The 26,233-nt window shown below is 53.9% G+C and overlaps 13 protein-coding genes across 13 annotated transcripts; 7 read left to right on the top strand and 6 right to left on the bottom strand.

The window, feature by feature from the left end:
• Positions 1–657: 657 nt before the first annotated feature.
• SAICODRAFT_125176 (uncharacterized protein) lies at positions 658–1,620 on the bottom strand (the record flags this gene model as incomplete). The annotated part of the gene is made up of 1 exon (XM_019165387.1): positions 658–1,620. A coding segment is annotated over one exon (608 nt), but the record flags the coding sequence as incomplete, so codon positions are not given.
• Positions 1,621–1,762: 142 nt separating this feature from the next.
• SAICODRAFT_57552 (Phosphotyrosyl phosphatase activator) lies at positions 1,763–2,899 on the top strand (the record flags this gene model as incomplete). The annotated part of the gene is made up of 1 exon (XM_019169544.1): positions 1,763–2,899. The coding sequence occupies one exon, from the start codon at positions 1,763–1,765 to the stop codon at positions 2,897–2,899; it is 1,137 nt and encodes a 378-aa protein (XP_019023749.1).
• Positions 2,900–3,281: 382 nt separating this feature from the next.
• SAICODRAFT_92881 (uncharacterized protein) lies at positions 3,282–4,226 on the bottom strand (the record flags this gene model as incomplete). Its single annotated transcript, XM_019171834.1, has 2 exons — positions 4,191–4,226; positions 3,282–4,138 (listed from the first exon to the last, which is right to left on the bottom strand). Exons 1-2 carry the CDS (start codon positions 4,204–4,206, stop codon positions 3,282–3,284), a joined length of 873 nt encoding a protein of 290 aa, XP_019023748.1. The 5' UTR covers positions 4,207–4,226.
• Positions 4,227–4,355: 129 nt separating this feature from the next.
• On the top strand, positions 4,356–4,871 carry SAICODRAFT_19441 (UcrQ-domain-containing protein; the record flags this gene model as incomplete). Its single annotated transcript, XM_019166098.1, has 3 exons — positions 4,356–4,496; positions 4,553–4,790; positions 4,847–4,871. The coding sequence occupies exons 1-3, from the start codon at positions 4,385–4,387 to the stop codon at positions 4,869–4,871; spliced, it is 375 nt and encodes a 124-aa protein (XP_019023747.1). The 5' UTR covers positions 4,356–4,384.
• Positions 4,872–6,751: 1,880 nt separating this feature from the next.
• SAICODRAFT_25582 (uncharacterized protein) lies at positions 6,752–8,455 on the top strand (the record flags this gene model as incomplete). The annotated part of the gene is made up of 1 exon (XM_019166870.1): positions 6,752–8,455. The coding sequence occupies one exon, from the start codon at positions 6,752–6,754 to the stop codon at positions 8,453–8,455; it is 1,704 nt and encodes a 567-aa protein (XP_019023746.1).
• A 2,074-nt stretch (positions 8,456–10,529) lies between these two features.
• Positions 10,530–11,327, top strand: SAICODRAFT_7675 (glutathione S-transferase; the record flags this gene model as incomplete). The annotated part of the gene is made up of 1 exon (XM_019171037.1): positions 10,530–11,327. One exon carries the CDS (start codon positions 10,530–10,532, stop codon positions 11,325–11,327), a length of 798 nt encoding a protein of 265 aa, XP_019023745.1.
• A 312-nt stretch (positions 11,328–11,639) lies between these two features.
• Positions 11,640–12,281, top strand: SAICODRAFT_7674 (DJ-1 protein; the record flags this gene model as incomplete). The annotated part of the gene is made up of 2 exons (XM_019171036.1): positions 11,640–11,973; positions 12,034–12,281. 2 exons carry the CDS (start codon positions 11,640–11,642, stop codon positions 12,279–12,281), a joined length of 582 nt encoding a protein of 193 aa, XP_019023744.1.
• Positions 12,209–14,201, bottom strand: SAICODRAFT_124619 (uncharacterized protein). Its single transcript, XM_019165386.1, has 4 exons — positions 13,727–14,201; positions 13,315–13,675; positions 12,964–13,258; positions 12,209–12,901 (listed from the first exon to the last, which is right to left on the bottom strand). The coding sequence occupies exons 1-4, from the start codon at positions 13,824–13,826 to the stop codon at positions 12,431–12,433; spliced, it is 1,227 nt and encodes a 408-aa protein (XP_019023743.1). The 5' UTR covers positions 13,827–14,201; the 3' UTR covers positions 12,209–12,430.
• A 376-nt stretch (positions 14,202–14,577) lies between these two features.
• On the bottom strand, positions 14,578–16,263 carry SAICODRAFT_57576 (isocitrate lyase; the record flags this gene model as incomplete). The annotated part of the gene is made up of 1 exon (XM_019169548.1): positions 14,578–16,263. The coding sequence occupies one exon, from the start codon at positions 16,261–16,263 to the stop codon at positions 14,578–14,580; it is 1,686 nt and encodes a 561-aa protein (XP_019023742.1).
• A 329-nt stretch (positions 16,264–16,592) lies between these two features.
• Positions 16,593–19,585, top strand: SAICODRAFT_71474 (DNA replication licensing factor mcm4). Its single transcript, XM_019170685.1, has 2 exons — positions 16,593–17,027; positions 17,088–19,585. The coding sequence occupies exons 1-2, from the start codon at positions 16,693–16,695 to the stop codon at positions 19,537–19,539; spliced, it is 2,787 nt and encodes a 928-aa protein (XP_019023741.1). The 5' UTR covers positions 16,593–16,692; the 3' UTR covers positions 19,540–19,585.
• Positions 19,586–20,529: 944 nt separating this feature from the next.
• SAICODRAFT_30485 (citrate synthase-like protein) lies at positions 20,530–21,738 on the top strand. The gene has a single exon (XM_019167689.1). The coding sequence runs from the start codon at positions 20,538–20,540 to the stop codon at positions 21,609–21,611; it is 1,074 nt and encodes a 357-aa protein (XP_019023740.1). The 5' UTR covers positions 20,530–20,537; the 3' UTR covers positions 21,612–21,738.
• A 386-nt stretch (positions 21,739–22,124) lies between these two features.
• On the bottom strand, positions 22,125–24,062 carry SAICODRAFT_124614 (2-methylcitrate dehydratase). Its single transcript, XM_019165385.1, has 2 exons — positions 23,944–24,062; positions 22,125–23,880 (listed from the first exon to the last, which is right to left on the bottom strand). The coding sequence occupies exon 2, from the start codon at positions 23,760–23,762 to the stop codon at positions 22,236–22,238; it is 1,527 nt and encodes a 508-aa protein (XP_019023739.1). The 5' UTR covers positions 23,763–23,880; positions 23,944–24,062; the 3' UTR covers positions 22,125–22,235.
• A 67-nt stretch (positions 24,063–24,129) lies between these two features.
• SAICODRAFT_30482 (DUF676-domain-containing protein) lies at positions 24,130–25,625 on the bottom strand. Its single transcript, XM_019167688.1, has one exon. The coding sequence runs from the start codon at positions 25,558–25,560 to the stop codon at positions 24,211–24,213; it is 1,350 nt and encodes a 449-aa protein (XP_019023738.1). The 5' UTR covers positions 25,561–25,625; the 3' UTR covers positions 24,130–24,210.
• Positions 25,626–26,233: the final 608 nt, after the last annotated feature.

Genomic DNA, 26,233 nt, shown 5'->3' with positions numbered 1-26,233 from the left:
CCACGCTGGAGAACCGCACCGATCACGTCGTTCGACAAGACAGGGTTGAGGAGTGAGAGCGAAGGCTTTATCTGTAGGTGTTTGCGCAACAACGTTGACGACGCTCAGGCCCGTGCTGAATAGATGTGGTCTATTGCTGTCTGTGTAGTAGTTGTCGAAGGGAGGGGTGGAGAGGTGGAAAATGTTGCTAGCGCAGAGGTCCGCGGTGCTGTTTGTCGTGCTTTGGCCAAATACTGTCGCTGACGTGATCCACGCGAGGGAGATCACAGCTCTCATGAATAGTGAGATGCCCATGTTGGAGAAAAAGCTTTCGCGGTGATCCAGAAAAGTTACAGTTGAACATCTTCTTATGGTGACCCTAAGCCAGCCATACAGTCATCCGCTCATATTCTCATCTCCCGAATCCCTGCCTTGTCACAGTTTGCTTAACCTCATGATGATCTGACGTCGACGGAACTGGACGATCGCGAGCGGGGAAGATGATCACGGCTGGGCCCCGTGTTCCTCGCGGGTAAGTCCAGGCTAGGCTTAGCTAGGGAATGTGAAGCTTGTCGAGCCATAGCCGTTCATCTTCGGAAGGAGGGTAGATATGACGATCCCCTCATCGTGACCAACGAACAACACTACCGTACTTAGATCCATGTTACACCGGGTGACTTAGCAGGTCGTCAGGACGTTCATCTTCCCACGCCGCGGCAGTGTTGTCGTATGTCCATGCGAGTACGTATATTGTGTACTTTTGCAGGTGGCCATTGTGTCCGCCTGCTTAATCGTGGATCTGGACCGTAATTTGCCCTTTTATAACAGGCCCGCTAGATTCCCAAGGATATCATCCTCATCCTCGTCCTCATTGTCGTCAACGAATTCGTCATCACCCTCCTTCGTTTCCGATTCCTCTACTGCTCGCTTCAATGTTCACCACCAGCAGGTGCGCTGAATGGAACATATTTTAATCGTGAAAATCTTCCCATTAGATCCTTGATCTCCCATAAAATGTCTTCCTAAACCTCTCTCACACAAATACAACCTTTCCATATGCTTTGCGGCTGATATCAAACCAAATTCCTGCGTGAAGATCCTCAGGCATGTCTGCCACTTTAACACTTTTCGGTAGTGCAGGGTTTTTATCAGCACATAATACCACAGCAAACCTTTTCCGTTCACGTCTACCCCCGATCAGAGTGCCTGATTGCTCTTCTTTCATGCGTGGTGGAAAGCTGGAATCCTTGAGCAAATAATTATGGTTGCGAAAGGTTAAGAAAACACACTTGTATTCGCCATTGACTTTGAACGTAGTCCAAAGCGTCTTAGTGGCATTCTTATATGACTCCAAATCCCCGGGACGACATTCTTTCCAGTTTATGCGCGAGGCCTCTTCCGCAACCCCTGGTACATTTGTCCGCGCATAACTTGTCACATTTGCAAGAGGTGCGGGGAGTTCTTCATCAATCATGTCGCTTCCCCACCGCTTTTGCACAAGATCAACAAGCATTTCGCCCCTCCTTTCAGCCAGTGTATTGCCCGAACTCTGAATGGGTGCATTAACTGAGAAGTCGACATGTTCCTGTTCTACAAGCTTCCTTATGTGGTGAGGCTTTAGATCCACTGTTTGGATGTACGTACGACGTATATTTCATTGCCTGCCGTATACGAGTTGGCGGTGCGCGCCTGCGCCACGTAACGAGGACACCCGGGGTTACCTATTCCGAACACCGCGGCCGACCAAACAGTACCCATCGACCAGTGAATTATGAATACGGACATGACCAAATCATCATTCGAAAGCTTCGTCAAGCCGACGAGACGTATTTTGACGTCTCATGATCTCGAGTTATTCCGTGAAAGCCCGACGAAACAGCTGCTGCTTGGGTTTGTGACGGACCTGGGGAAGTCGGTGGAGGGGAAGAAGATCTCGGATGATGTACCTGTATCGGAGAATGTCAAGGGAGTGATTAAGATGTTCGAGGGGATCAATGAGATCATGGCACGACACCCACCCGTCGACAATTCGTTATCACGATTCGGTAATCCTGCATTCCGCTCATTCTACGAGGACCTTGAGGCGAAGGTGGACGAACTACACAAAGACCTGCCATTACCAGAAGGCAGTGACGTAGAGTTTTACCCCTACCTCCTCGGTTCCTTCGGTTCCCCCGTCCGCATCGACTACGGCTCCGGGCACGAACTCTCCTTCCTCGCCTACCTCCTCGCACTAACACAACTCCCGACACCCTTACTTACCCTCGAAGACTACCCAGCCCTCGTCCTTCGAGTCTTCTACACATACCTGTCCACCATGCGTCAGATCCAGAGTCTGTACCTCTTAGAGCCCGCGGGTTCGCACGGTGTATGGGGTTTGGATGACTATCACTTCCTCCCGTTCCTCTTCGGCGCACACCAACTCGCTCCACACCGACACCTCAAGCCACGTTCCATTCACGACGCAGAGGTAGTTGAAGCGTTCGCGCACGATTATTTCTATCTGGGGTGTATCAAGTGGATCAACGAAACCAAGACAGTGGCAGGGCTGAGGTGGCATTCGCCAATGTTGGATGACATCTCGGGTGTAAAATCCTGGAAAAAGGTCGCGGAGGGAATGGGGAAGATGTATGATGCGGAAGTCCTGTCCAAGCTTCCAATTATGCAGCATTTTATGTTTGGAACGCTCATCAAGGCTGCGGAGGGGATGAGTGAGGATAAAGACGCGACGGAGGATGAGCATGGACATGTGCATGGGAAGGGGGAGGAGAATCAGCATGGGTGGGGAGATTGTTGTGGGATTAAGGTGCCGAGTGCAATTGCGGCGAGACAGGGTGAGGAGCAGGGTCAGTTGAGGAGGGTGGTTGTGCCCGGTGCTGGGGTCGTTGGGGGTGGTGTGAGGAGGTTGCCGTTTGATTAGGAGCCGAGTTGTGCAGAAGGGAGAACGATGGCAGTATTTTGACGAAGAGGCTTAGGCCATATGAGACGGGCTAACGCTCTCCAAACCGACAACAGTCATTGCAGTGCGAATATGAATTCAGTCACGACATTCATATAAGACGGCAGGAGAAAGGGTACGACGAATAATCAATGATCCACCTCCGTGTACAGTTTAAGCCGATGATCCGGTGGACATGCTCGTCGAGGCCTCAGCATAGTCGGATACTAGGTAGATAAAAGTAACCTACTACAATTTCAATGAATGCGAGCAAGGCCCGATAACGTACAATTATCCTAACGATGCATAAAGATGAGAGAGTTTTCAATATGTTACAAAAAGAGATGCCTAGCCAGCCCACTCTTTAAGCGCCACCAACGTTGAACAAGAAGCTTCCTCCACCCGTGGAGCTCTGACCACCACCACCACCAGCAGTCGCTCCGTTTCCTCCCGTAGGCAAGTAAGTAACGTTCCGTGCCTTGCTCAACGTCGCCGCGATATCCTTAGACGCCTCAATCCTTCTGATCTGAATCAAACCATCACCAGCCTGCTCCAACGCCTTCGAAATCAGATCCGCAGCATCAGCTTCACCCTCAGCCCTAATAACACTCGCCTGTCTCTCCTGCTCAGCCTTCTCGACGACATACTTTGCCCGCTCGGCATCCTGCTGTGCGATCTGCTTCTGCTCGACGGCCTTGGTGAAGTCGCGGCCGAAGGTCATGTGGGTGATCGAGACATCCTCGAGCTCGATTCCGAATTCGCGGGCACGGCGGACGAGATCTTCGCGGATTCTGGAGGAGACGATTTCACGCTGAGTGATAAGCTCGGCGGCGTCGAATTGTGCGACGACGGACTTCAAAATTTCGTTTCCGATGGAGGGAAGGACACGCTCGTCGTAGTCGGCACCGAGGGTCTGGTAAATCCTAGGGAGAGCGGAGATCTCGGGGCGGTGGAGGACACGGAGGGTCAGGGAGACCATCTGCAAGTCCTTGGATCCGGTGGAGGTGGAGATGTTGCGGGGCTTTGTACGGACGTCGTACATGACTGCACGCTGGAGCCATGGGACCAAGAAGTGTGTTCCCTCCTCGACGACAACTTGCTTAACTCCGGCAATACGGTCGAAGATGATTGCTCTCTGTCCGCCCTTGACATCGTACATCGAGTATTGAAGTGCCGAGACGGCAATACCAGCCGGGATAGCCAAACGGCCAAGACGCTCAGCTGTAGAGACGGCATCAGCAAGAATTCCCCAAAGCGATGACGATCAACCCACCCCAAACCTGTGCCATTTTGATCTGTTTTAAACGTATAACGGGTTTCGATTTCCTCCGTACGTACGCAGCTGACGTCTACCCAATCGACCGCGCCACGCACCAGCCACGGAGTTTGCAAGGCAGCGAAGCAACGACCGCGTAGGTAAGCTCTCCACCTAAGGTTGAATACTCCTTGACATATACATCTGACAAAATGGGTGGTGGATCTGTGCCTGAAGGAACTCGTTTCAGTACGTCAATTTCGCCCTTGGTTTCGTCGCTTTCCGCCGGTGTGCGGGTGGTGCTGTGTGTGTTTGAGCGCACCGGTTGAACGGCGATGGGATTATTCGGGATGTGAGGGCTAACGATTGATCGTGAATAGTGGGATGGTGGGGTAACATGGGTGGACCTACCCAGCGTGGTATCATCACCTACTCCCTCTCCCCTTTCGCCCAGCGTCCCCTCGCTGGTACCCTCCACGCCGCTATCTTCAACAGCGCTCGCCGTATCCGCCAGAACATCATCTACTGGGGTGTTCCTTTCGCCGCTTACTACGGTATCTACACCTGGGCCAACTCTTACAACGAGTTCCTGAACTCCAAGGCTGGACATTTGGCTGAGTATGTTTGATATGATGACGAGGGGTTTGGAGTATGCGCTAATGTGTGTCGTATAGGGCTCAGCACGAGACTAGGGGATAGGCTTTTGGTTTTGAGAGCCTTGTTTGAATATAATATCTGTCATACGTTGCGTCTCGTCTCTGCATACATCCCTTCCCGTGGATTTGTTACGTCGACATTCGAATTCCCGAACCTATACGTGCGAATCGTTCGGCATACATCGATATTATATCCCGGTCATCATGATTATCGAAGCTACAGAACACGACATGCTACACCGAAAGACTCAGCAATCCAATTACAGCCTCCGACAGCCGAAGTGACACGACGCCTATTCAGACGCATCAAATCGACGTGCCCAGAAATTTCAAATGAAAGCGTCACGCCAAGCCAACGTTCTCCAACAAAGGTTCATTGGGAGCCCTCCTGGTGGATGCTGATGCACATGCAAGATGAGAGCATCAGGTGGTTTAAACCCTGTACCATGTCCCAGCTATACGGCAATACGTGCGACATAATCCAGGGGCTTCGTTCGACTCCCAGATGCTCGCTCATTACGTGTCTAGAAGCATGCGGTACCATCAGCTCTTGTTCCGCAGGTCTCCCACCCGCTTGAATACTAATACCGAGTCCCGTCTCGTTTCGTATATATCACCCATGCCCAAAGCGCAGCGCGCTCATCTAATACGTCCCCTCCCTCATGATCATTTTACACAGCTTAGCAGTGGTGGCGAAGTTGAGGTTATTCCCAGGCTCCCGGGAGCAGCGTGTAATCGAGATTTGAGTGTTGAATGACTGCGTGGCTGTTGAGCTCATATATGAGGTAATATGGGAGTGCCGAGGCTGGGCGGAGATTGTAATTACGGCGACAATGACAATGGGACATGGGTGACTGAGCTCGAGGGCAGACTCGGTTTGTGAGAGGAGAGGTAAAGGTGGTAAGCACGGCACGAGAAGTCAAGACAAGGCAGCTGCCGAGAGACACACGACCCGCGAGTATGCTTATGATCGCTGAGATAAGCACCGTCACGTAAGCAACAGCCGTGCTACTTTCTTATCGCATATACGCGGGGAAAACGGTCCTCCATCACGCCATCGCTCATGTCCAATTTGCCCTCAAGCTCACCACGGATCCCTGCCCCATCCGTCCCTTCACCAGCTGCGGCCGCGCCGGCGGGTATCGCGGCCATGCAGCTGTGCCAGGTTCGATAGAGTGCGACATTCCTTGGCTTTTCCCTAGACTTTACGAGATGAGACTGCAGCTGCGGCTGGCTGGGTCGTGGAGTGTTCTGGAGGAGACTGAACGCTGTCGGCCGTCCATCCCGGTTCATGAAGATCGATATCGTAATGTACCGCGTATGCCCATGCCCAGCCGGTGAATCATCCATCCAACCGCAGCAACGGGAGATTGGTTGCTCCAAATCTGTCGCTGTATTACATTCCAATGCACCCCCTTTTCCAAACACAGCGCACGCCCGTACACCACCACGCTCTAATCTAAACCGCGCTTGGCTCACTTGGACACTCCCTGCCCAAAAACGCTATAGGCGACAAAACCGCAACCCTCTCTAACCACCAACCATCAACGCGATTCCCAACAGCGAGACCGATCGGTCTACGGAAATAACACCTGTGTTGTGAGGGGTTTAACTGTCGAGTTAACACACCGCGTCTTTTCGCCCTTCCACCACTTCCGACCATTGTCACTCTTTTACACCAACTCCTCTCTACACACTCCGCCCTTCTCTACCGACTTTCCGGCTCAATAACGACGTGTGTTACGTTTACGTTTGATAGCATACATCCCACCAAATCACCTCTCATCTCGAGCTTCTTCGCAGAACTCGGGCACATCACGAACATCGATTCACCGGCAGGCCGGAACATCGATAGTCACATCAACTACAACCCCCACACTCTATTCCACCACGCATACACATACTACTTTCTGACAAAAGGGAATGCCTTCAACACCGACTCATGCCCGCACACTCTCCCATCCCAACCCTCACGCACACACTCAAACGCACGCGCATGGTATCTCGCTAACCTTCACCTTTCCCGCGTCACCAAAGTCGCCTGACAACAACAACACGACTGCTTTGCCACTCGCTATGCCGTTGACGATGCCGGCGTCGCCTACGAGGGCGACTGGTAGGGCGTCACTCGATACACTTCGTCCCGCGTCTGCTTCTTCTGGGCCGGAGGGTGGTAGTGGGAAGGGGTTTAGGGGACATAAGCATAGAAGGAGTCACGCTATCTCTTCGGATTGGGCACGGGCTGGGATTCCACTTCCTACCGTTGCTCCTGCTCCTGCTTCTGCTACGACTGTTCCTTCGTTCCCACCGTTGGCGAGTCCGGCGTTGAGTTCGTCGCATACGGCGAGCACGGAGTCTTTGCGTGATGATGAGGAGGCGTATCATTCGCGTCCGGGCACCTCGCCCTCGCTCACTACCGCTACCACCACCGCGTCTGCCGAGGGTAAGAAGGTTGGGAGACGCGTGAGCTTTTGCGAGGAAGTCGCCATTATCCCTCGTCGCCTCATCGATAACGGCGACGACTCCATGGAAATCGATATTGATTATCAGTACCATGCTGATCAGTATGAGGAGGGCGTTATGGAGGATAGTGATGATGGATTGGAGAACATGGATTTGGTTAAGCCATTTGGGTTTCCGAGTTTGCCGATGCCTGTCAACACACCTACTCCCGCTACCGTCATTGTCCCTCCCATCGCTGCTTCTACGGCGGACGGTAAGGGGAAGAAGGGTCATAAAAAGAGGGATAGTATGGCGCTTCTCCGTTCATTGGCTAGCTCTGCCTCACTGTCCTCGTTTACTTCTTCTTCTTCTACGTCGGTGAATGGAGAGGGATCGAAGCATAAGAAGAGGAGGTCGATTACGTCGTTGTTGTTGTTGAGGAGACGGTCGTCGGGGGCTTCGAGGAGGAGCGTGTCGCCTTTGCCTGAAGTCCGGGCTTCAGCTCAGCCCGTTGTTCAGAACCAGGTTGAGGGAGGGTTTTATTCAAATGCGGAGGCGGCGAGGTCGTTGGTTAGGGGTTCCAACTCCCCTGTTCCACCGCCGACGTTATCCATCGTCCCCCCAACGAATTTCTCCATCGATTTGGATGCTGCGCTGGGACATCTTGACGCGCCTGCGCCTCCTCCTTCTATTCCGTATGGTGACAACTCGAACTCGAACTCCAACTCGTTCCGGAGGGGTCATAAGCGGAGTGAGTCTGCGCCGTTGTTGTCGGCTGCAGGGAATGCTAGCGCTAGCGCTGGACGGGGACAAAAGAGGAAGATGTCGGTTGTTGCGGAGGAGGATGAGGGGACGACGACGTCGACGACGGGGCATACGCCTTTCGGGTCTGCTGCTGGTCTTGGGTTGATGATGGGCCTTGGTGTTTTGACAGAGGAGGAACCGGCGTCGCCTGTTGTTGTCAGTGATGAGGAGAATGCTGGTTCTAGACCGTTGGCTCGGAGTCAGAGTTTTACGGCGGGGGAGAAAGTGAAGGTTAAGGACAATAACGGCTTGGGCATCGTGGATGAGAAGAGTAAGAAGAAGAAGGGGTGGATGAGGAGTGCGTTGGGATGGCCTTGGATGCATATGGGTCTTGGAGGATCCAAGAAGGAGAAGGGTGCGGCTTCTTCTCCGAGAGTTTGAGGAGGGGTAATGGAGGATGTGATGGATTGGTTTACTTGTTGCTTGATTCGTGGTTTTGCTTGCTTTGTGTGTCTTTTTCGTGTTTCTGGGTTACTGGGGGTTCTCATGGGTTCTCTGCTCTTCTCTTTTCAACTTTTTGCTAATTTTTTCATGTCGTGCGATCGATCGGATGCGGGCCGGGTCATAGGACGGGGGATCCTGTGTTTGGTGGTTACTGACCATGTGGTGGTGATGAACGAACAAAGAAAAAAGATTGAAGTATTTTTCTAATGGATTTCTCCGAATTCCCACGCATAGAAGCAACCGTTTTTGGCCCTGCGGGTACAAGTAATTACCTTGAGCAAAGCTTGCATCGTATCCTCCTCATTCCCCAGACCAGGTATACGTCTTGGTCACACAGGCTTCGCCGGCTCACATCCAAAAAGTTCCCACGCGTCAAGTCGCTCTACGCGGAGGCAAATCATACCAAGTGAGCAAGGTCTTCAGGCGAAGCTGCCGTAATGGCGACTGCAATTGAAGCAAGCACTGGCTGTCCTCCACTGTTGAACGCTTTAAGCTTTTTGCAAACGTCGGTCCGTGATGCAATGGCATCTGACGCCCCTGTCAATAACGTCACGAGCATGATTCACCAAACAGCGCAGATTACGTGTCGATTGAATCACCAGTAATATTCACGAGAACATAAAGCTCAATACTTCACCCACACTCACCTCCTCAAGCGTAAGCTACGGTACCACTTTAATAGTCTATCGGCAAGCGAAGGATAAGCAATCGAAATCATGTCTACCGGTCCGTTTCCTGTCCTTCTTTGTCCTAGTCACATACTCACACCTCGATCTCATCCTCACAGATCCCAACAAGTTCGAACACTCCAACGAGGGCACCCTCTTCGATCCCGCCCAGTTAGTCCTCTCCTTCCTCCTTTCTTCAGAAAACTAACCCTGATCACTAGGCTCGCTACTGACAAATTCGCCAAAAAGGCGACGGAGATTCCCACGGGCGCTCAGCAATCCGAGTCTGACATGACTGGAGTAATTGGCGGCGGCTCAGGTGAAGGGTACGTCGATCCCCTTGCTTTAGATGATGATTTCGAGTTTGGGAGCGGTGGGGTTTCCTCTGGCACCGGCGCCGGGGGTGGGTCTCTCTCATGGACGACGTCAACGATACCGGGTGCGAATCCATGGCCACCGGATCCACAATCGCAGATGCAGATGCAGACGCAGTTGGGGTTCGGGTATACACGCCGTTCGTCAGATCCCGAGTACCATACCTTCTCTGGTTTCGCACCCCCAAGCTCGCACACCCATCCACCCCAACACCATGATCCCCGACCATCTACCACCACGCGTACGATTTCGCACCCGAGCCGAGAGGGAGACCCACCCCTTTCCCCACCCCTAAAATTCTTTCAACACGCACCTCCTGGTCAGACAGGCATTGGCTTACATTGGACTCATGCGCGACAGAACTATCGAAGGAAATCCTAGTTTGAGGACGGAGGGGAACCCGTATGAGGCGTTGGGTGATGACGAGGGGGTTCCTGACGTCAGTGACCCTGCTGCTTAGCTTGGAAGCTCGTTAATTGAGCTTCTGGAAGTGTGTGTAGAAAGTAGGTGGGTGATTATGTATGAGTACTTTTATGTCTATGGTGTGGGAAAGACGTCTTTTTGGGCTGCGATTGCGGAGAAACGGGCGGGTCCGATTGTGCTGCTACCTCCGCAATTGCTTTAGTTTTACTTCAGATAGTCTTATCAACTGTTTAGTTCTACTGATCAGCCATTCCATATGGTTGCCATATCCGCTCCTCTTGACGTCAGGCTGCGCAGCTCCCCCGGACGGCCCGACCGCACCACCGACTCGAGACCACGCGTGCTGGACGGCAGTTGCCTTGGTTTGATCCTCTGAACTTTGAAAGCGACGGATGCTGTCTATCCGAAATATCACCAGATCAATTACCATTACGAGACACCAAGCCAACGAAAGCCTTTTGCTATCCCGTATAGCTATAGGTACCGCGATCCTCCGACCCTATTCGCAACTTTTGCTACCATTCCAGCATCACCAAACACCAACTATGCCTACCTCCAGTAAGACCGAGAAGATCCAGAAGACGTACCACACGAAAGCTACGGGTAACGCCCTCGCAACAGCCGAATCTCACGGCAAGGAGAGCCCCCTCCAGCTGTACGGCTCCTGTTTCTGCCCCTTCGTTCAACGCGTTTGGATCGCACTTGAGCATAATGGGCTTCAGTATCAATACCTTGAGATCGATCCGTACAAGAAGCCGAAGGCGTTGACGGACATCAATCCTCGGGGTTTGGTGCCGGCGCTCCGCGATGGAGACTGGGGTTCGTACGAGAGTACCGTGTTGATGGAGTACCTGGAGGATGCGTACCCAGAGAAGAGGTTGTTGGGGACTGACGCGAAGAAGAGAGCCGAGAACCGGTTGTGGGCGGATCATGTCAACCGGCACCTCGTCCCTTCATTCTACCGCTTTCTGCAAACCCAGATGCACGAAACTGAGAAATCCAACGCCGCAAAGAAAGACTTTGATGATGCCGTCCGCAAACTCGTGGATAACGCCCACCCTCAAGGTCCCTTTTTTGCGGGAAAGGAGCTTGGGTGGGTAGACGTCATGGCCGCACCCTGGATCTTGCGCATTCCGAGGGTGTTGAAGCCATATCGTCAATACGATGGCCCAGATTCTGAGAGGTACAAGAAATGGATTGAGGCGATGGAGAGGAATGAGGCAGTTATGGCTACGGTTAGCGGGGACGAGCTGTATCTCGACTCGTATGAGAGGTATGCGGAGGACCGGCCGGGGACGAGTCAGGTTGCGGAGGCGACGAGGAGTGGGAAAGGGTTGCCTTGAGACAAGGATCATGGCGTTTGTGAGATATGTGGACGGAATCCTGTATGATCACTGAGGCGAAGGAATTGAGGGAAAGACGGTTCTTCCGGCATGCGTACGGCTGGACCGTACTGCTGGTTGTCGTTGTCTACCGTAAACTAGGAGGAAGACTATGAAACATTGGACTATTGACACTCGCCTACCTCCTCCCTCATGTCCCCACAAATCTGTAGAGAAAATACGTCATGCACCCCACTGCAACCCTGCGAACCTCCCAAATCCTGTACATCACTGATCCAACCCCCAATCAATTGATCCAGCATCACACTACAAATGACGAAAGCACTTCTCCTCATCGCCAACGGCTCAGAAGAAATCGAGTTCGTAACCCCCTACGACGTCTTCGTCCGCGCCGGCATCCAAGCCGTCAGCGCCGGTGTCGAATTGACCGAGCATTGGGCCGTCGCGTCTCGGGGCGTCAAGATCGTACCTGATACAACCGTTCAGGAGTTACCGCCTGTGGATGCGTTGGCGGAAGAGTATGATATCTTGGTATTGCCGGGTGGAGCCCCCGGTGCGAAGACATTTTGCGGATCGGAGAAGGTGAAGGAGATTCTGCGTGCGTTCTACGGGAAAGAAGGAAAGATTGTTGGTACGATTTGCGCAGGTTTGTCTCGATAGGTACTCATTTGACCCTTTCTAAGCTGACATTGGCGCCTTTCTACAGCATCAACAGCAATCAAAGCAGCTGGTCTTCATTACTCCAAATCCCTCACATCCCACCCCAGCGTCAAAGACGAGTTGACGTCAGATTACGAGTACAAAGAAGACCGTATCGTCGTGGATGGTAACTTGGTGTCGAGTCGGGGACCAGGAACAGCGTTGTTGTTTGCATTGACGATCGTTGAGAAGGCGCTGGGAGCGGAGAAGAGGAAGGAGGTTGAGGGGCCGATGGTGTTGAGTTCTGTTCTCTAGATATTGCGGATGGGATGAAATTGGAGGAGAGAAGGTTTGAGTATATTCCCTTAACGATGGGACATTACCGATATCCTGAATCACCGCAATCATATCCTCACCAAAGAATTCCACGTTCACCAAATCCCCTGCTTACTGACTTCCACACCTCACCGTCTCCCCTTCATCTTGACCCTCTCCAACTCCCTCTTCAACCTATCCACATCCATGCCCACCGGCTCCTCAATAACCCCAGGTACCCCCTCAAACTCCTCCCCAACATCCCGATGAAAAATCTCAACGTCCTTATACCACTCAACCCTCTTCCTCAACCATCCCTTCCGATGGAACACCAACATCAATTGATGCTTCACCGAGTGGTGCGGGCCGGTGTAGGCGCCGTGGATGCTGTCCGGGAGTGGGATGGAGAGTGTTGCGTGTGGTTGGGTCGGGGTTGCGGTGCCGGAGGCGTGGGAGGCGGAGTGCGTGGAGGGGGGGTGGGAGATTGAGGGACGCGGAGAGGGGGAGGGGGAGGATGTGCTGAGGTGGGCGGAGGTGAAGGGGGTCACTGGGTAGATGTCTTGGGTGAAGGGTTTTCCTTGGTAATTCCATTGGACGGTTTGCATGATTCGGGCTTCCACCTGTATCCACCTGATCAGCATTTCTGTGCAAATACGAGAAACAAGAGTTGATGGATGAATACCTTTTCGATATCGTGTACCTTTCCCCCACCAACTGTCACACTTAACGGGAATTCGCATCCGGGGCCCTTGTAGCACTGATCCGGGAACTCGACATGCACTCTCTCGCCCTTCCCCAACTCATGATCCGCACCGATCATGTCAATCGTTTCGCGCGAGTTGAAGGTGAAGCCCTGGCGGGGTGAGAGTGGGTTGAGAGAGAATGGGTTGAGGACGGGAAGATTGAGGGACGGGATGAAGTGGGGTTTCATGGAGACTTTGAGGGAGTAGGATATCGAGCCGGAGTGAGTTGAGATACTATCATCACGTCAGCCTCGACCTCAAATGTCAGTGCATGGCGGTTGTTGACGTACCTTCTCGGCGTCTTCTCCGGTAACTTCGCAACAATGTCAAACGTATACTCTTTCCCCTCCTTCAACACCTCATCGTCACCGACCCACCCGCCATCTGGCCCCTTTCCCCACAAATTCCACTCCATCCCCAATACGACTTCCTGTGCGCTCCTCCGATCCATTTGGCCCATGTTGTCGCCTTGTGCGTAGTCTACGCTGATCTCCTTCATGCCGAGAAATTTCGCGGTGAGGGATTGTGCGGGAAGGGGTTTTGACGGTGTGAATGTGATGTGATATTTTATCATTACGGCGTGGATTTTCGGCAGGTCGGGGAGGGGGGGGTCGGAGAGGGAGTCGTAAACACCTGCGTGGATTGGAGGTCCTGTTAGTTAAATGGGACGATGGGAATGAAGAGGAGAGAGGGTTGGCATACCTCCTGTTACGTAGAATGTATCACGCTTGTTTCCCTTCTTCGAGGTCTTGGCATGCTCTCTCGTCGGCGACGGCGCACGGGAGTAAAGGAAAGACTTCATCGTCGCTGCTGTGGATTCGCGGTGGTCCGGATTGATCGATCTGCTGGATAATTCGATTGATATACAGCTGAATGAATTGGCAGGCTTATATGGGTCTTCTTGACGTGATTGATATATAGCTGAATGATCGAGCGGGGTTGTTGGTGGGGCAGCGTTGAACGTCGTCGCTCATGACGTCGGGAATGAATGCTGCAAGAGCTGCACCGCGCGATCGAGAGAGAACCAGGACGAAGGAACTGTACAAAGAAACTTTACCAAGACCATTCCTCCTCTTTGAGGATTCGAGTACTCTGGACTCCTCGGATCCGGTCGTCCGGGACCGATATCACATGCCCACCCTCGACATCGACATCTGCCACGACCAAGGACCTGAACAACTCGGCCACGGACCGTACCCGGCGTCCAAAAGGGAATAGATACGTTGCGCGACCAGGGTTAGTACCGCGGATTTGACTGGATGATACCCATTTGAGGCGTACCACAGTCACGGAGGTCGAAACCACTAGCCCACGCAGTCTTTGTGTAGTTGTTAGGTATTTTCAAGCATGGTATACCGGAAACACGTAAGACATACATGGGCAAAAGATGGTCTTGTAGCAGTAGAAGCATGCTGCCATAAATTACGTTGTTACATACGAATCTTTCTACCACGAAACAGGATCGTGCGAATGTGCGATGATGAACGCAATTGATACAAATTCCCGCATAGCTATGCCTACACACCCATTCCCTCTCCAATCAAAAACTATAGCTACTTCTCATGAAAACTCGCCTCAGTACTCCCCTCCCCCATCGCACTAACCCCACTATTCCCACTCGCAACAGCACCCAACACACGATCCACAACCCTCGCCCCACTCCACCTCTGATGCGTCAACACATCCGTCCCCAACTCTTTCTCCTTTTTCTGGACTAGGCGAACATAGGCTTCCATCCCCGACGTGAGATACGAGCGGACGAATTCGCAAGACGAAGCGGCGGAGAGATGAAGACCCGCGAGCGAGATGAGCTGGAGAACGAACCCCAATTGACCGAGTTCAGTCGTGAAGGATTTGAGGGATTCGGTTGTGAAGCCGTGTTTTGTCCAGTCGAAGGAGGGGGAGAGGTTATAGACCATCATCTTTTTCTCGCCATTGGGACCACGGACGCCCGTGGAAATTTGCCGAGCAACTTGGACGTCGGGCGTTTTTGTCTCGACCCAGAGGAGATCGGCGTATTTTGCGAATGCGTTGGCGCGTTTGATGGCTGCGGATAATCCACCCTGGAAGTGGAAGTATCCTTCGCGGGTACGTGGGGCGAGGGAGTCCCACTTGACGTCGATGCCCAAGGTCTGGGTTGCGTACAAGTGTTTGGAGGGGTTTGACATATCCCGCGTCTTGGCCGTATACTCACGCTCGATCTTCTCCGCGGACCATCCTGCCGCGGTGAGCGCATCGGCGATGGCGCGGTCGAGGGTAAGGAGGGGAAATTTCTCCGTCCATTCACGCTCCAACTTATCGATTTGGGCTCCGGAGGCACCTGAGCGTTCGGCGCTGAGGAGGGTCTCAGCGAGAGGTCGGAACTCGGGATCGTTCGTGGGGGGTACCACACCGAGAATGAACTCATGGTCCGCTGGGTCGACGTCGGAATCAATGAGTTTAGCGCTCTCAGAATCCGTACGCGCGATGAGGATCGCGGGACAGGACATCACGTCCCATTGGAATCGTGCAGCGATGAGACGCGAGATATGTGTCGAGGTAGCAACGAGTACTTTCCCGGCTTGATGCCCGCATTTCTTACCACCGTGTAGCTGATCCTCGAAATGAACTGCAGAGGCACCCGCTTCGGCGAATAATTTCGTCAACTTCATCACGCTTCCTAATCCTCCGTGTCCGTGATCTCCGTCTGCAATGATAGGACGGATGTAAGATTTGAAATCGTTCTTTACTTTGCCTTCTTCGTGCGCGGCGATGACTTCGTCCCACTCCCTCCGATCCTGGACGGCTTGGGCTTTTCGCATGCGTTCCACTTGGGCTGGAACACTCGTATACGGATAATCCCCCAAATCTGGACCAACCTCCGCTCCGTCCCTGACGAAGGTACTCGACGTCGCCCAACCACTGACATAAACGACTTCAAGCCCTTCGCGGATCATCTGGGATTGTTGGACGGGGTCGATGGCGCCCATTGTTAGTGTCGCTTTTCCGGCGGCGAAGTTGCGGTTGAGGATTTCCCAGAGGAGGGTTGCGGAGTGGGTTGTGTGCGCTACTGTCTGCGGGACTGAACCACGGGCTGAGAGGACGGAGAGGGGGGAGTATGGGCGTTGGAGACGCTCGAAGCGGGGGGAGGTGAAGAAGGAGGTCAAGTCTTTTGTCGCGGAGGAGATGTAGGATGGGGGGTCTTGGCCTGCCTCGAGGGGTTTGGGGACGAATGAGGGGGGCGTGGAGGAGGAGGACATCCTGACAGCGGTGGTAGGACGGCTGCTGGCGAGTACGCGACTCAAAGGTCGGCGGAGCATCGTGAGGATCACCGAGCGTTGATGGTGATCGCGTAAGGACTTGTCGAGTCAGTCATTCTCTCGAGAGGTCGAGGAGGCGAGCCGTTCATATCTCGTGATCCCCGCAGGCCTCCTCCCCCGCAGTCGAGCGCCGATGGAGCCGACGTCCGCACGTCCGGGGTTTGTTGTCGGCCTCGCAAACCGAGGATATCTTTCTATAAATTTGATCAAGGTTATTCAGCAAACCACTTGTGTATATTTCCTCCATCTTCGGTGAATTCAATTAACCTGCTTAATCGAGGCAGACGCGCTACCGCGCCGGTCGTAAACACGGAAAGAGAACCTCTACACCTCCCTCGATCCCATATACCCTTCCCTACAATTACAAGGATGCCTTCATCAGCTCCATCCTCACCAACCCGCCAACGTACCGACCGCGACGCAACCCCCACCGCCGCTGACGGCGCTCCCCTCTTCTACCCCTCCTCGATCGCTTCCTCCTCCCCCAAAGGCGCAGCGGCTCTCCGTGATGGAAGTGCGACGCCTCGTGCTTCCGCCGTCAATGGGTTGAGACGAATGGAAGTCTCGAGTCCGTTGAGGTATGAGAGTTCGAGTCCGCCGAGGAGTGCGGCGGGTGGGGGGTTGAGGAGGGGGGGAGTGATGAGTTCGGGGTTGGGGAGTGGGGGGTTGAGGTCTACGGCTGAGACGATTCGGGATGATATTAGGTATGCGATCTATGATTTTGTGAGGTGGTGAGGATGATTGACTAATTGTGTGTGATACAGATCATCTGCTGCGACGCCGCGTGCTGCTAGGCGTGGTGATATCCATTCCTCAGGCTTGGACTCGACGCCGATGCGTCGTCGTCTCATGGACGTCCAGACTCCCTCCCGCCAATCCGCCATTCTCTCTCAGGGTGCGCCGACCTCCGATGCCGACTCTGGCCCACACCGCGTCATCTGGGGTACAAACGTCAACATCCAAGACGCCTCAGACGCAGTCAAGAACTTCCTCAAAAACTACCAACCCAAATACCGTCTCGTCGCAGACAAAGTCCTCGTCAATCCCGGTGAGGGCGAAGATAAGGTCTATGTCGAGATGTTGAGGCAGATGCGTGCGTTGGGGATTAATGTCCTCAATCTCGATGTCGGGAATTTGAGGGCGTATCCCCCGACGAAGAAGGCGTATCATCAGTTGCAGATGTATCCGGCTGAGATGATCCCGATTATTGATGGTGCGATTAAGGATGCCATGATTGATATTTTGCAGGGTGATGGTGTCGGGGAGGCGGTGCTTGATGAGGTTGAGGCGACGCCGTATATGGTTCGTCCGTTTGGGTTCGATGAGACGCATAATATGCGAGACCTGAACCCCGCGGATATCGATCGTCTTGTGACGATTAAGGGATTGGTCATCCGTGCCACGCCCGTTATTCCGGATATGAAGAGAGCGTTCTTCAGGTGTGCGGTTTGCCAGCATGCGGTGACTGTCGAGATTGACCGTGGACGAATCGCGGAGCCGACGAGGTGTCCCCGTGAACAGTGCATGACGACGAATTCGATGCAGATCGTGCATAATCGGTCGGAGTTTGCGGATAAGCAGGTCATCAAGCTCCAGGAGACACCGGATGCGGTGCCGGCCGGCCAGACGCCTCATGCCGTCTCCCTCTGTGTCTACGATGAACTCGTGGACTTTTGTAGGGCTGGTGATCGGGTACAGATTACGGGTATCTTTAGGAGTGTGCCCGTGCGGATCAACCCGCGTCAACGCACGATCAAGAGTTTGTTCAAGACGTATTTGGATGTCGTGCATGTCCAGAAAATCGACAAGAGGCGCTTGGGCGCGGACGTTACGACGCTTGACCAGGAATTGGCTATTGAGACGAGTGCGTCGTTGCAAGAGACCCGGAAGTTGAGTGAGGAGGAGGTTGCGGAGATTGAGTCGATCTCCCGGAGAGAGGATGTCTATGACGTCCTGGCGAGGAGTTTGGCGCCGAGTATTTATGAGATGGAGGATGTGAAGAAGGGGATTTTGTTGCAGTTGTTTGGGGGGACGAATAAGACGTTCACGAAGGGTGGTGGACCGAGGTATCGGGGTGATATCAACGTTTTGTTGTGTGGTGATCCGTCGACTTCGAAATCCCAGATCCTGCAGTATGTGCACAAGATTGCGCCGAGGGGTGTTTATACCTCTGGTAAGGGATCCAGTGCGGTTGGTTTGACGGCGTATGTCACGAGGGATCAGGATACGAAGCAATTGGTGTTGGAGTCGGGTGCGCTTGTGTTGTCGGATGGTGGTGTTTGTTGTATTGATGAGTTTGACAAGATGAGTGATTCGACGAGGAGTGTGTTGCATGAAGTTATGGAGCAGCAGACAGTCTCGATTGCGAAGGCTGGTATTATTACCACCTTGAATGCGAGGACGAGTATCTTGGCTTCTGCGAACCCGATTGGGTCGAAGTATAACCCTGATTTGCCGGTTCCGGCGAATATTGATTTACCGCCGACTTTGTTGTCGAGGTTCGATTTGGTGTATTTGGTGTTGGATAAGATTGACGAGGCGGCGGATCGGAGGTTGGCGAGGCATTTGGTGTCGATGTATCTCGAGGATCGTCCGGAGAATGCGGCGGTTGGGGATATCTTGTCGGTTGACAAGTTAGCCTCATACATCTCTTACGCCAGGGAAAACGTACAACCTGTCATCTCCGAGGCGGCTGGACATGAATTGGTCAAGGCGTATGTCGAGTTGAGAAAGTTGGGCGAGGATGTCAGAGCTGCGGAGAGGAGGATCACGGCTACGACGCGTCAGTTGGAGAGTATGATTCGTCTTTCGGAGGCGCATGCGAAGATGAGGTTGGCGCATGAGGTCACGGAGGACGACGTACGCGAGGCGAATCGTCTCATTCGTTCTGCGATCAAGGATTATGCTACGGATCCCATCACGGGTCGTATCGATATGGATCTCATCACGACGGGTCAGTCCGCGGCGAATCGTCGTGCGAGGGGAGATATGAAGAATGAGGTGTTGAACATCGTGAAGGATATGACTGGGGCGGGGCAGGCGGCGAGGTATTCTGAGGTGTTGAAGAAGTTGGGGGAGCAGAGTTCTGCGCATGTTGATGCTGGGGAGTTTGGGGAGTTGATGAGGACGCTTGAGGCGGAGGGTGTTGTGAAGGTTACTGGTGAGGGGGCGAGGAAGGTTATCAGGCAGATCAGTGGTGCGCCGGCTGGTATCTAGAGTGGACGGTGTAGCATGAGTTGAGGAGCGTGGGGAATATCAAGGGTATAGGTAGAGCTTCGTTATGCGTTTGGTTTCGTGATTCTTGGGTTACTGTTACGTGAACTTAATTACATATCATATTGGAAATAATCTTCATCAAGCTTATGAGCCGCAATCAGTCACACAAGGACAAGCACAATCCTGTACTGTAATCGTTTCCTCTCATCTGTAGACCGTCATCGTAAAAGACAATAACGACCAACGATCCATCGCCTACTTCGTCCGTTCTCCCGGCTTTTCTCATGTGAGCGCGCCTACCTCCCGGTATCAATTCCCCGCCGCTCACTGATGCGCGGTTGCCCCGCACTCGAGCCCCCCCCCATCGGCCCTCCCTCCTCCTCCTCCTCCTCGTCTCCCCTCCCCGCACAATCCGCACCGCTTGACCTCGTCTCGGCCCGAGTGCAAGTCACGAGATGGATCTCTGTACCCGCGACCGGAGTACCGCAAATGAATTGCCGTCTAGGGAGAGGTGGAGAGGTCCTGTCAATCACACCTCCGAGGGCTAGGTAGTATAAGACATCGATTACCCGTCTGACGGTGGACAGCTGATCACACGTATCTGATCTCTCTTACGCTTCTACAAAATGTCGACATTACGCACTTCGATTCGCTATATCAACCTTCGCGCCGCCGCGGCCGTTGGACACCAGGTCCGCCATTCATCCCAGGCGCTCCGTGCTCGACTCGAAGAGTTGATCCCCCAAAAAGCCGCGAGGTTACAGACCTTGAAGAAAGAGTATGGATCCCACCCCGTCCAAACCACGACAATTGCACAGGTTGTTGGTGGTATGAGGGGTATGAAGGCGATGCTCTGGGAAGGATCAGAGTTGGACGCGAACGAGGGGATTAGATTCCATGGATTGAATCTGGAAGAATGCGCGGAGAAATTACCGAAGGCGAGGAATGTGGATGGGAGTGAGGGTGTGATGTTACCCGAGGCGATGTTATGGTTGATCATGACGGGGGAGATCCCGACGACGGAACAAGTCGAGGGGTTAGCGAAGGACCTTGCGGCGCAAGCTGCGTTGCCGGAATACACGCTCAAACTCCTCGAGGGTGGATTACCGAGCTCGTTGCATCCGATGACGCAGTTATCCATCGCCGTCGCCTCTCTCAATCACGACTCCAAATTCGCGCAAGCCTACGAGAAAGGCGTGAACAAAAAGGAGTTGTGGAAGTATGCGTACGAAGACTCCATCACCCTCCTCGCCAAACTTCCCGCGATCGCGGCGGGTGTGTATAAGAACGCCTACGGAAAGGGACTCGGCGCGAGGAAGTGTGCGGAACTCGCGCAGGAGGGAGGGGATTGGACGCAGCCGCTCGCGTTGGCGTTGAGTGGGGGTGAGGAAAGGAAGGGGTGGGCGGATTGTTTGAGGTTGTATTTGGCGTTGCATGGGGATCATGAGGGTGGGAACGTGTCGGCGCATACCTCGCATCTGGTTGGGTCTGCGTTGGCGGATCCCTTCCTTTCCTATTCTGCTGCCCTCAATGGACTTGCGGGGCCGTTGCACGGGCTTGCGGCACAGGAGGTCTTGACCTTCGTGAAGACGATGCACGACGCCCTCGGCGCCGATGCCTCCGATACAGACATCGAGGGGTATTTATGGGACGTGTTGAACAGTGGCCGCGTCATCCCAGGCTACGGCCACGGCGTCCTCCGCAAAACCGACCCCCGCTTCACCGCCCTCGCAAAATTCGGTTCATCCTCCCCTACCCTCTCCTCCGACCCTCTCTTCCGTCTCGTGCAGCGCCTCCAAGCAATCGCGACCCCCGTGCTCCAGAAACACGGCAAAACAGCCAACCCGTTTCCCAATGTGGATTCCCAGTCCGGAGCGTGTATGCAGCATTTCGGGTTGGAGGAGGCGCCGATGTATACCGTCGTTTTTGGGGTTTCGAGGGCGCTTGGGTGTTTGAGTCAAGGGGTTTGGAGTCGGGGGTTGGGGTTGCCGATTGAGAGGCCGAAGAGTGTTAGTTTGAGGGTGTTGGAGGAAGGGGTTAAGGGTGCTGGAGCTGGAGCTGGGCAGGCCTGACTTAGCGCGTGGGAGGATGCCGTTTTGGGAGGGGAGAAGGATGGGAATGGGAAGGATGTGAAGGAGACGAAGGGAAAGAAGAGGAAGGGGGAGGGGGATGAGATCGATTTTGAGGCTGTGGTATATAGTATTGGATGGAGGGTTGTCATGCCCGGTGTGTAAGATATGAAAATGGCTATGGTAGTGTGTATAAAATACCAGGTATGCCTTTGTGCAGCGTTGCTTCCCAATCGACTTCAGAAGCGCATAAGCCAGGATCATACTCGGTACCGAGAGCAAGCATGCGGCTCAGAACCTCGGATCTGCCGTCCTTTCAAAAGAAAGGGCCCGGAGCGAACCCGTACTGTGAGTGCATGTGGCATCTTCACCACCGTACGGTTTTGCGTCGACTTGTCAAGATAGGACCAACTAGAACAAGATGCCCGATATCATGAGTATACCGCCCGAGATTGTTTCAGGCCTTTCTATCTCAGGAGGTCTGGAACCTTCACAGGTTCACCATAGGCTCAAGTACGTTCAGCAAGAAGCTTTCTCTTATCTATACATGCATGCCAGAACTACACATTTTCCCCCAACCAACCACAAAATCACACGTATATCATACACTGCTCTCTCCCCATCTCCTTACGCAGTAACAAACAACTCAACAAACTCATCAACATCCATATTCTCCACCGCCTTCCTATCCTTAACCTTCTCATAAACACTCTCGACACTCTTCCCCTCCAACCCTCCCTTCTCCTTGAGGACACCCAAATGCCTCTTCCACTTCGCCATCAACAACGGGATGCCCTCTTCCCTACGGCGCCTGTGGCCGACGGGATACTCAACACAAACCTCATCCAACACGCGACCATCTTTCATGCGGACAGTGAGCGCGTTCCCGATGGAGCGCTTGGATGGGTCGTGGTAGTCGGCTGTGAACGCATCATCTTTCACACAATGGATCTTGGCGCGGAGTTCATCGAGGCGGGGGTCGGAGGCTACGGCGTCCGTGTACGATTCAGCCGTCAACTCACCCGTGAGGAGGGGTGCCGCGATCATGTACTGGATACAATGGTCCCGGTCGGCATAGTTGTGCAACGGTCCCTGTTTGTCGATGATTCGGACAGCGGCCTCCTGAGTCCGCACGCTGATTTCTTCGATATCCTCGACCTTTAGGCCTTCGCGTTGGAAGAGGGCATGGAGGGTCATGGAGGCTTCAGCGGCCGTTTGGGCGTGGAATTCGGCGGGGAAGGAGATTTTGAAGAGGACGTTTTCCATGACGTACGACCCAAACTCTCTCTGGAAAGCGAATTCGCGTTGACCGCCATGGTGCTTTTCGCCCTTCCTCCACAAATTATCGTAGAATCCCCATTTGGGGGCGGTGAGGACGGAGGGGTACCCGATCTCGCCCTTCTTGACGAGGAGTGCGAGTTCGACTGCGCGGGCTGTCGCGTCGCCTGCTGCCCAGGATTTACGGGGGCCGGTGTTTGGTGCGTGGCGGTACGTGCGGAGGGATTGTCCGTCGACGAAAACTTGGGATACGACATCAGCCGTTTGGGCTTCCGTGAGTCCGAGGAGTCGGGAAACAACAGCCGCGGACGCGAGCTTAACGAGTACGACGTGATCCAATCCAACCTCGTTGAAGGAGTTCTCGAGAGCCATGCAACCTTGGATTTCGTGGGCTTGAATCATCGCCGTAAGCACATCCTTAACCTTCAACGCCTCCTTCCCCTCCGCTTTGTTGGTGCGGGAGATCCAGTCTGCGACCATGAGGATACCGCCCAAATTATCAGACGGATGACCCCACTCTGCAGCGAGCCAACAATCATTGAAATCGAGCCAACGCAACAAACAACCGAAATTCCACGCGGCGCGGATGGGATCCAACTCATAATTCGTACCCGGGACGCGGGCACCGTTGGGTACAGATGTACCGGGAACCACTGGCCCGAGAAGACGTGTACAGCCGTCGTGTTTGAGGGCTTCGAATGCGCAGCCGAGAGTGTCGAGGAGGCAGTAGTGTGCGGTATCGTACGCGAGGTCTGGGTTGTCGAATTTGGGGTTGTGGGTGTAGGCTGCGATGGAGGTCAACACTGTGTCGGGAGGGGGACGGACGTTGAGTTCGCCGCCGTGGCCGGCGGCGGAGAGTTGGACCGAGGTGGTCATGAAGGTACGATGGGCGATGGTGGTGGTGTGGGGAGTGGAAAGGGAGACGCGTGCGATGGAACGGCGGAGGGCGGTGGTGGTAGTGGCGGATCTGATGATGGGACGAGCAGATGTGGATCTGATCGAGCGGAGCATTGTCAACTTTCCAATTCCCGTTGTGAGATCACTTGGAAGATGTTACCTGTGCGAGTGAAGCCGGTGGTGGTGAAGGCCTTTAATAGCAGTCTGGTCCGCCCGGTCCGGTCGGTGCGGGTCAGGTGCGGGGTGGTCGGGTGAGCGCGTTCAGTACGGCGATGCAGCGCGGGGGGTGGGGTGGGGTAACGTCGTCACCGAAGGATGTTATGGATTATGATATTTCGATAGCGATAGCAGGTAGTATGTATGTGGCAATGGCCCTTTCTCTAAGCACCGTCCACCTCCGTAAAAGCTTAACGCGTGTCATCGTATATCAGATCTTAAACCCACCTCCTCCCACTTCCCCATCCTCGCCATCGGTACCCACACCCCTCAACCACCAATCAACAACCTTCTTCCCCTCCCGCAGCCGCCTCCTCCCTTGATGCCGGTATATAATCGCCGCATGCGAGTGTCTCGATAACTGGACGTGTACGGCGATTTTTTCCCAGGGGAGGGTGTTTAGGTTTTGGAGGATTGAGCGTTGGGCTGGGTGGAGATTTAGGTTTGTACCGGTTGGGAGGTTGGGGTGTGTGTTCGCGATGGTGTCTTCGGCGTCAATGGCGACTGGGGGGGGGGATGGGGATGGTGAGGAGGAGATACATGACGCTGCATCACTCGTCAACCCACTCCCCCCACCATCATCCTCAATCGCATATTTCACGCCCAACAACGAATCCGCCTCATCCCGAACCTCATCCTTCACGCGCTGTACGAGTGGACGTCCCCGCCGGTACTCACGGATCCGACGGGAGGAGTGATGAGATTGCCATACGCTGTGCCCGAGGAACGCGAGGATCCAGAGGGGGAAGAGGGAGTAGAAAAGGAGGAGCATGGATTTTTCTTTGATGGTTTCGTTCCAGGATTCCTCGGGGGGTTCGGAGGTGTGGTTTGAAGGGTTGGTGTCATTGACGTCATTGACGAAGATGACGGGACCAGGGTGCAGTTGCGGAGTTTCGGGTTGCACGTCTGTGATGGAGGCGGTGTAGTATGGTACCGTGCGGTCATTGACGATATTCGCAAACACGTCTCTCCGCCTAAACCTCCGTAACGCAGCGACCCACTCTCGACCCGGATCGGACATGACTTCGAGTAAGCACCTCCCATCACCGTGGTAATCGTCCGCTAAGAATAGTTGTGCGCCGGACATGGAAACGAGGCGCGATCCGAGGGAGTTGTAGAGGGAGGAGAGGAGGGACGGGCTTGGGGTGCGGACGCCGAGGTGGGGGGTGGCGAAGGTTGTGAAGTTGACTGGTGCGACGTTTTGTCCAGAGGTTGACCAGAAGTGTTCGCGTTCGAGGGTGCCGAGTGCGTAGCGAGCGATGAGTCCGCCGAGTGAGTATCCGACTACGCTCATCCTCGCAACTCTTGCCGCCTTTTGCGTTTCGGACAGGACTTGACGGATTTCCTCCGCGACGCGATCGCCGCATACGTCGATCCCGTCATATGTCCTGTTTCCTTCGTTTTCTCGGCAGATATGGGTTTGGATTCGGTGGTCGAGTGAGACGGTGTCGTTGAGGGCGAGGAGGCGGGAGTCGAGGTAGGACATGTGGGAGGAGTTACCCCATAACCCGTGGATGAGGAAGATGAGGTGGACGGGGAGCTCGTCGAGGCTGGACGTCATGGCCAACGGTGGTGTGTTTCGCCTTCGGCTTTGAGGAGCGTTTGGGAGGTAGAGGCAGGAATAACGGCGGTCTCTGGCAAAGTTGTTACGCCGAACGTGCCGGGGGGGCGCCGCGCATGCAGATTGCGGGTGACGTCGAGACTGGTGCCGATAAAATGGGCAAACATTGTTTCTATTTGATATGATGAAAGAGATACATTCACCGAATAACTGCCCTAAGAAGTCTGCCAAGTGGAATAAATCCCGTGATGTGCGTGCTTGACGAAGAAAGTAGGAAAGACAATTCGTCAATTGATGCGGAAGCCATCGTCGGGCCGTACCCTCGTCATTCTACTCTCATCGTCGCACTCCTTCGTCGTCGTACTCTCTGGTTGCCCCGCTCCTTGGCCTATCGTCGTCCTGTCCCTTGGCCTATCGTAGTTCTGACCCTTGGCGTGTCGTACTTCTACATCTCTGCCTCTGCCGTCGTCGTACCAAATGGAGCCCTTGTATTTTGAACAGGATTTGGGAGTTGTTATCTGTGAACGTTGTCAGTCTGGCGTTAGCTACAACAACAAGAATTCAATAACAAATCATTTTGGCCCCGCTCCACATGACTTGAAGGGTGCTGCCCTCAAGAACATTCAAGACCGTTTGACCGTTTTGCAGAATGGGATATCAAGTCGTTGGATGA

Source organism: Saitoella complicata (genome assembly GCF_001661265.1).
Source record: "Saitoella complicata NRRL Y-17804 unplaced genomic scaffold SAICOscaffold_13, whole genome shotgun sequence".
NCBI lineage: Eukaryota > Fungi > Ascomycota > Saitoellomycetes > Saitoellales > Saitoellaceae > Saitoella > Saitoella complicata.
Note: the sequence above shows the minus strand (reverse complement) of the source record. Positions and strands in the feature narration are given on the sequence as shown.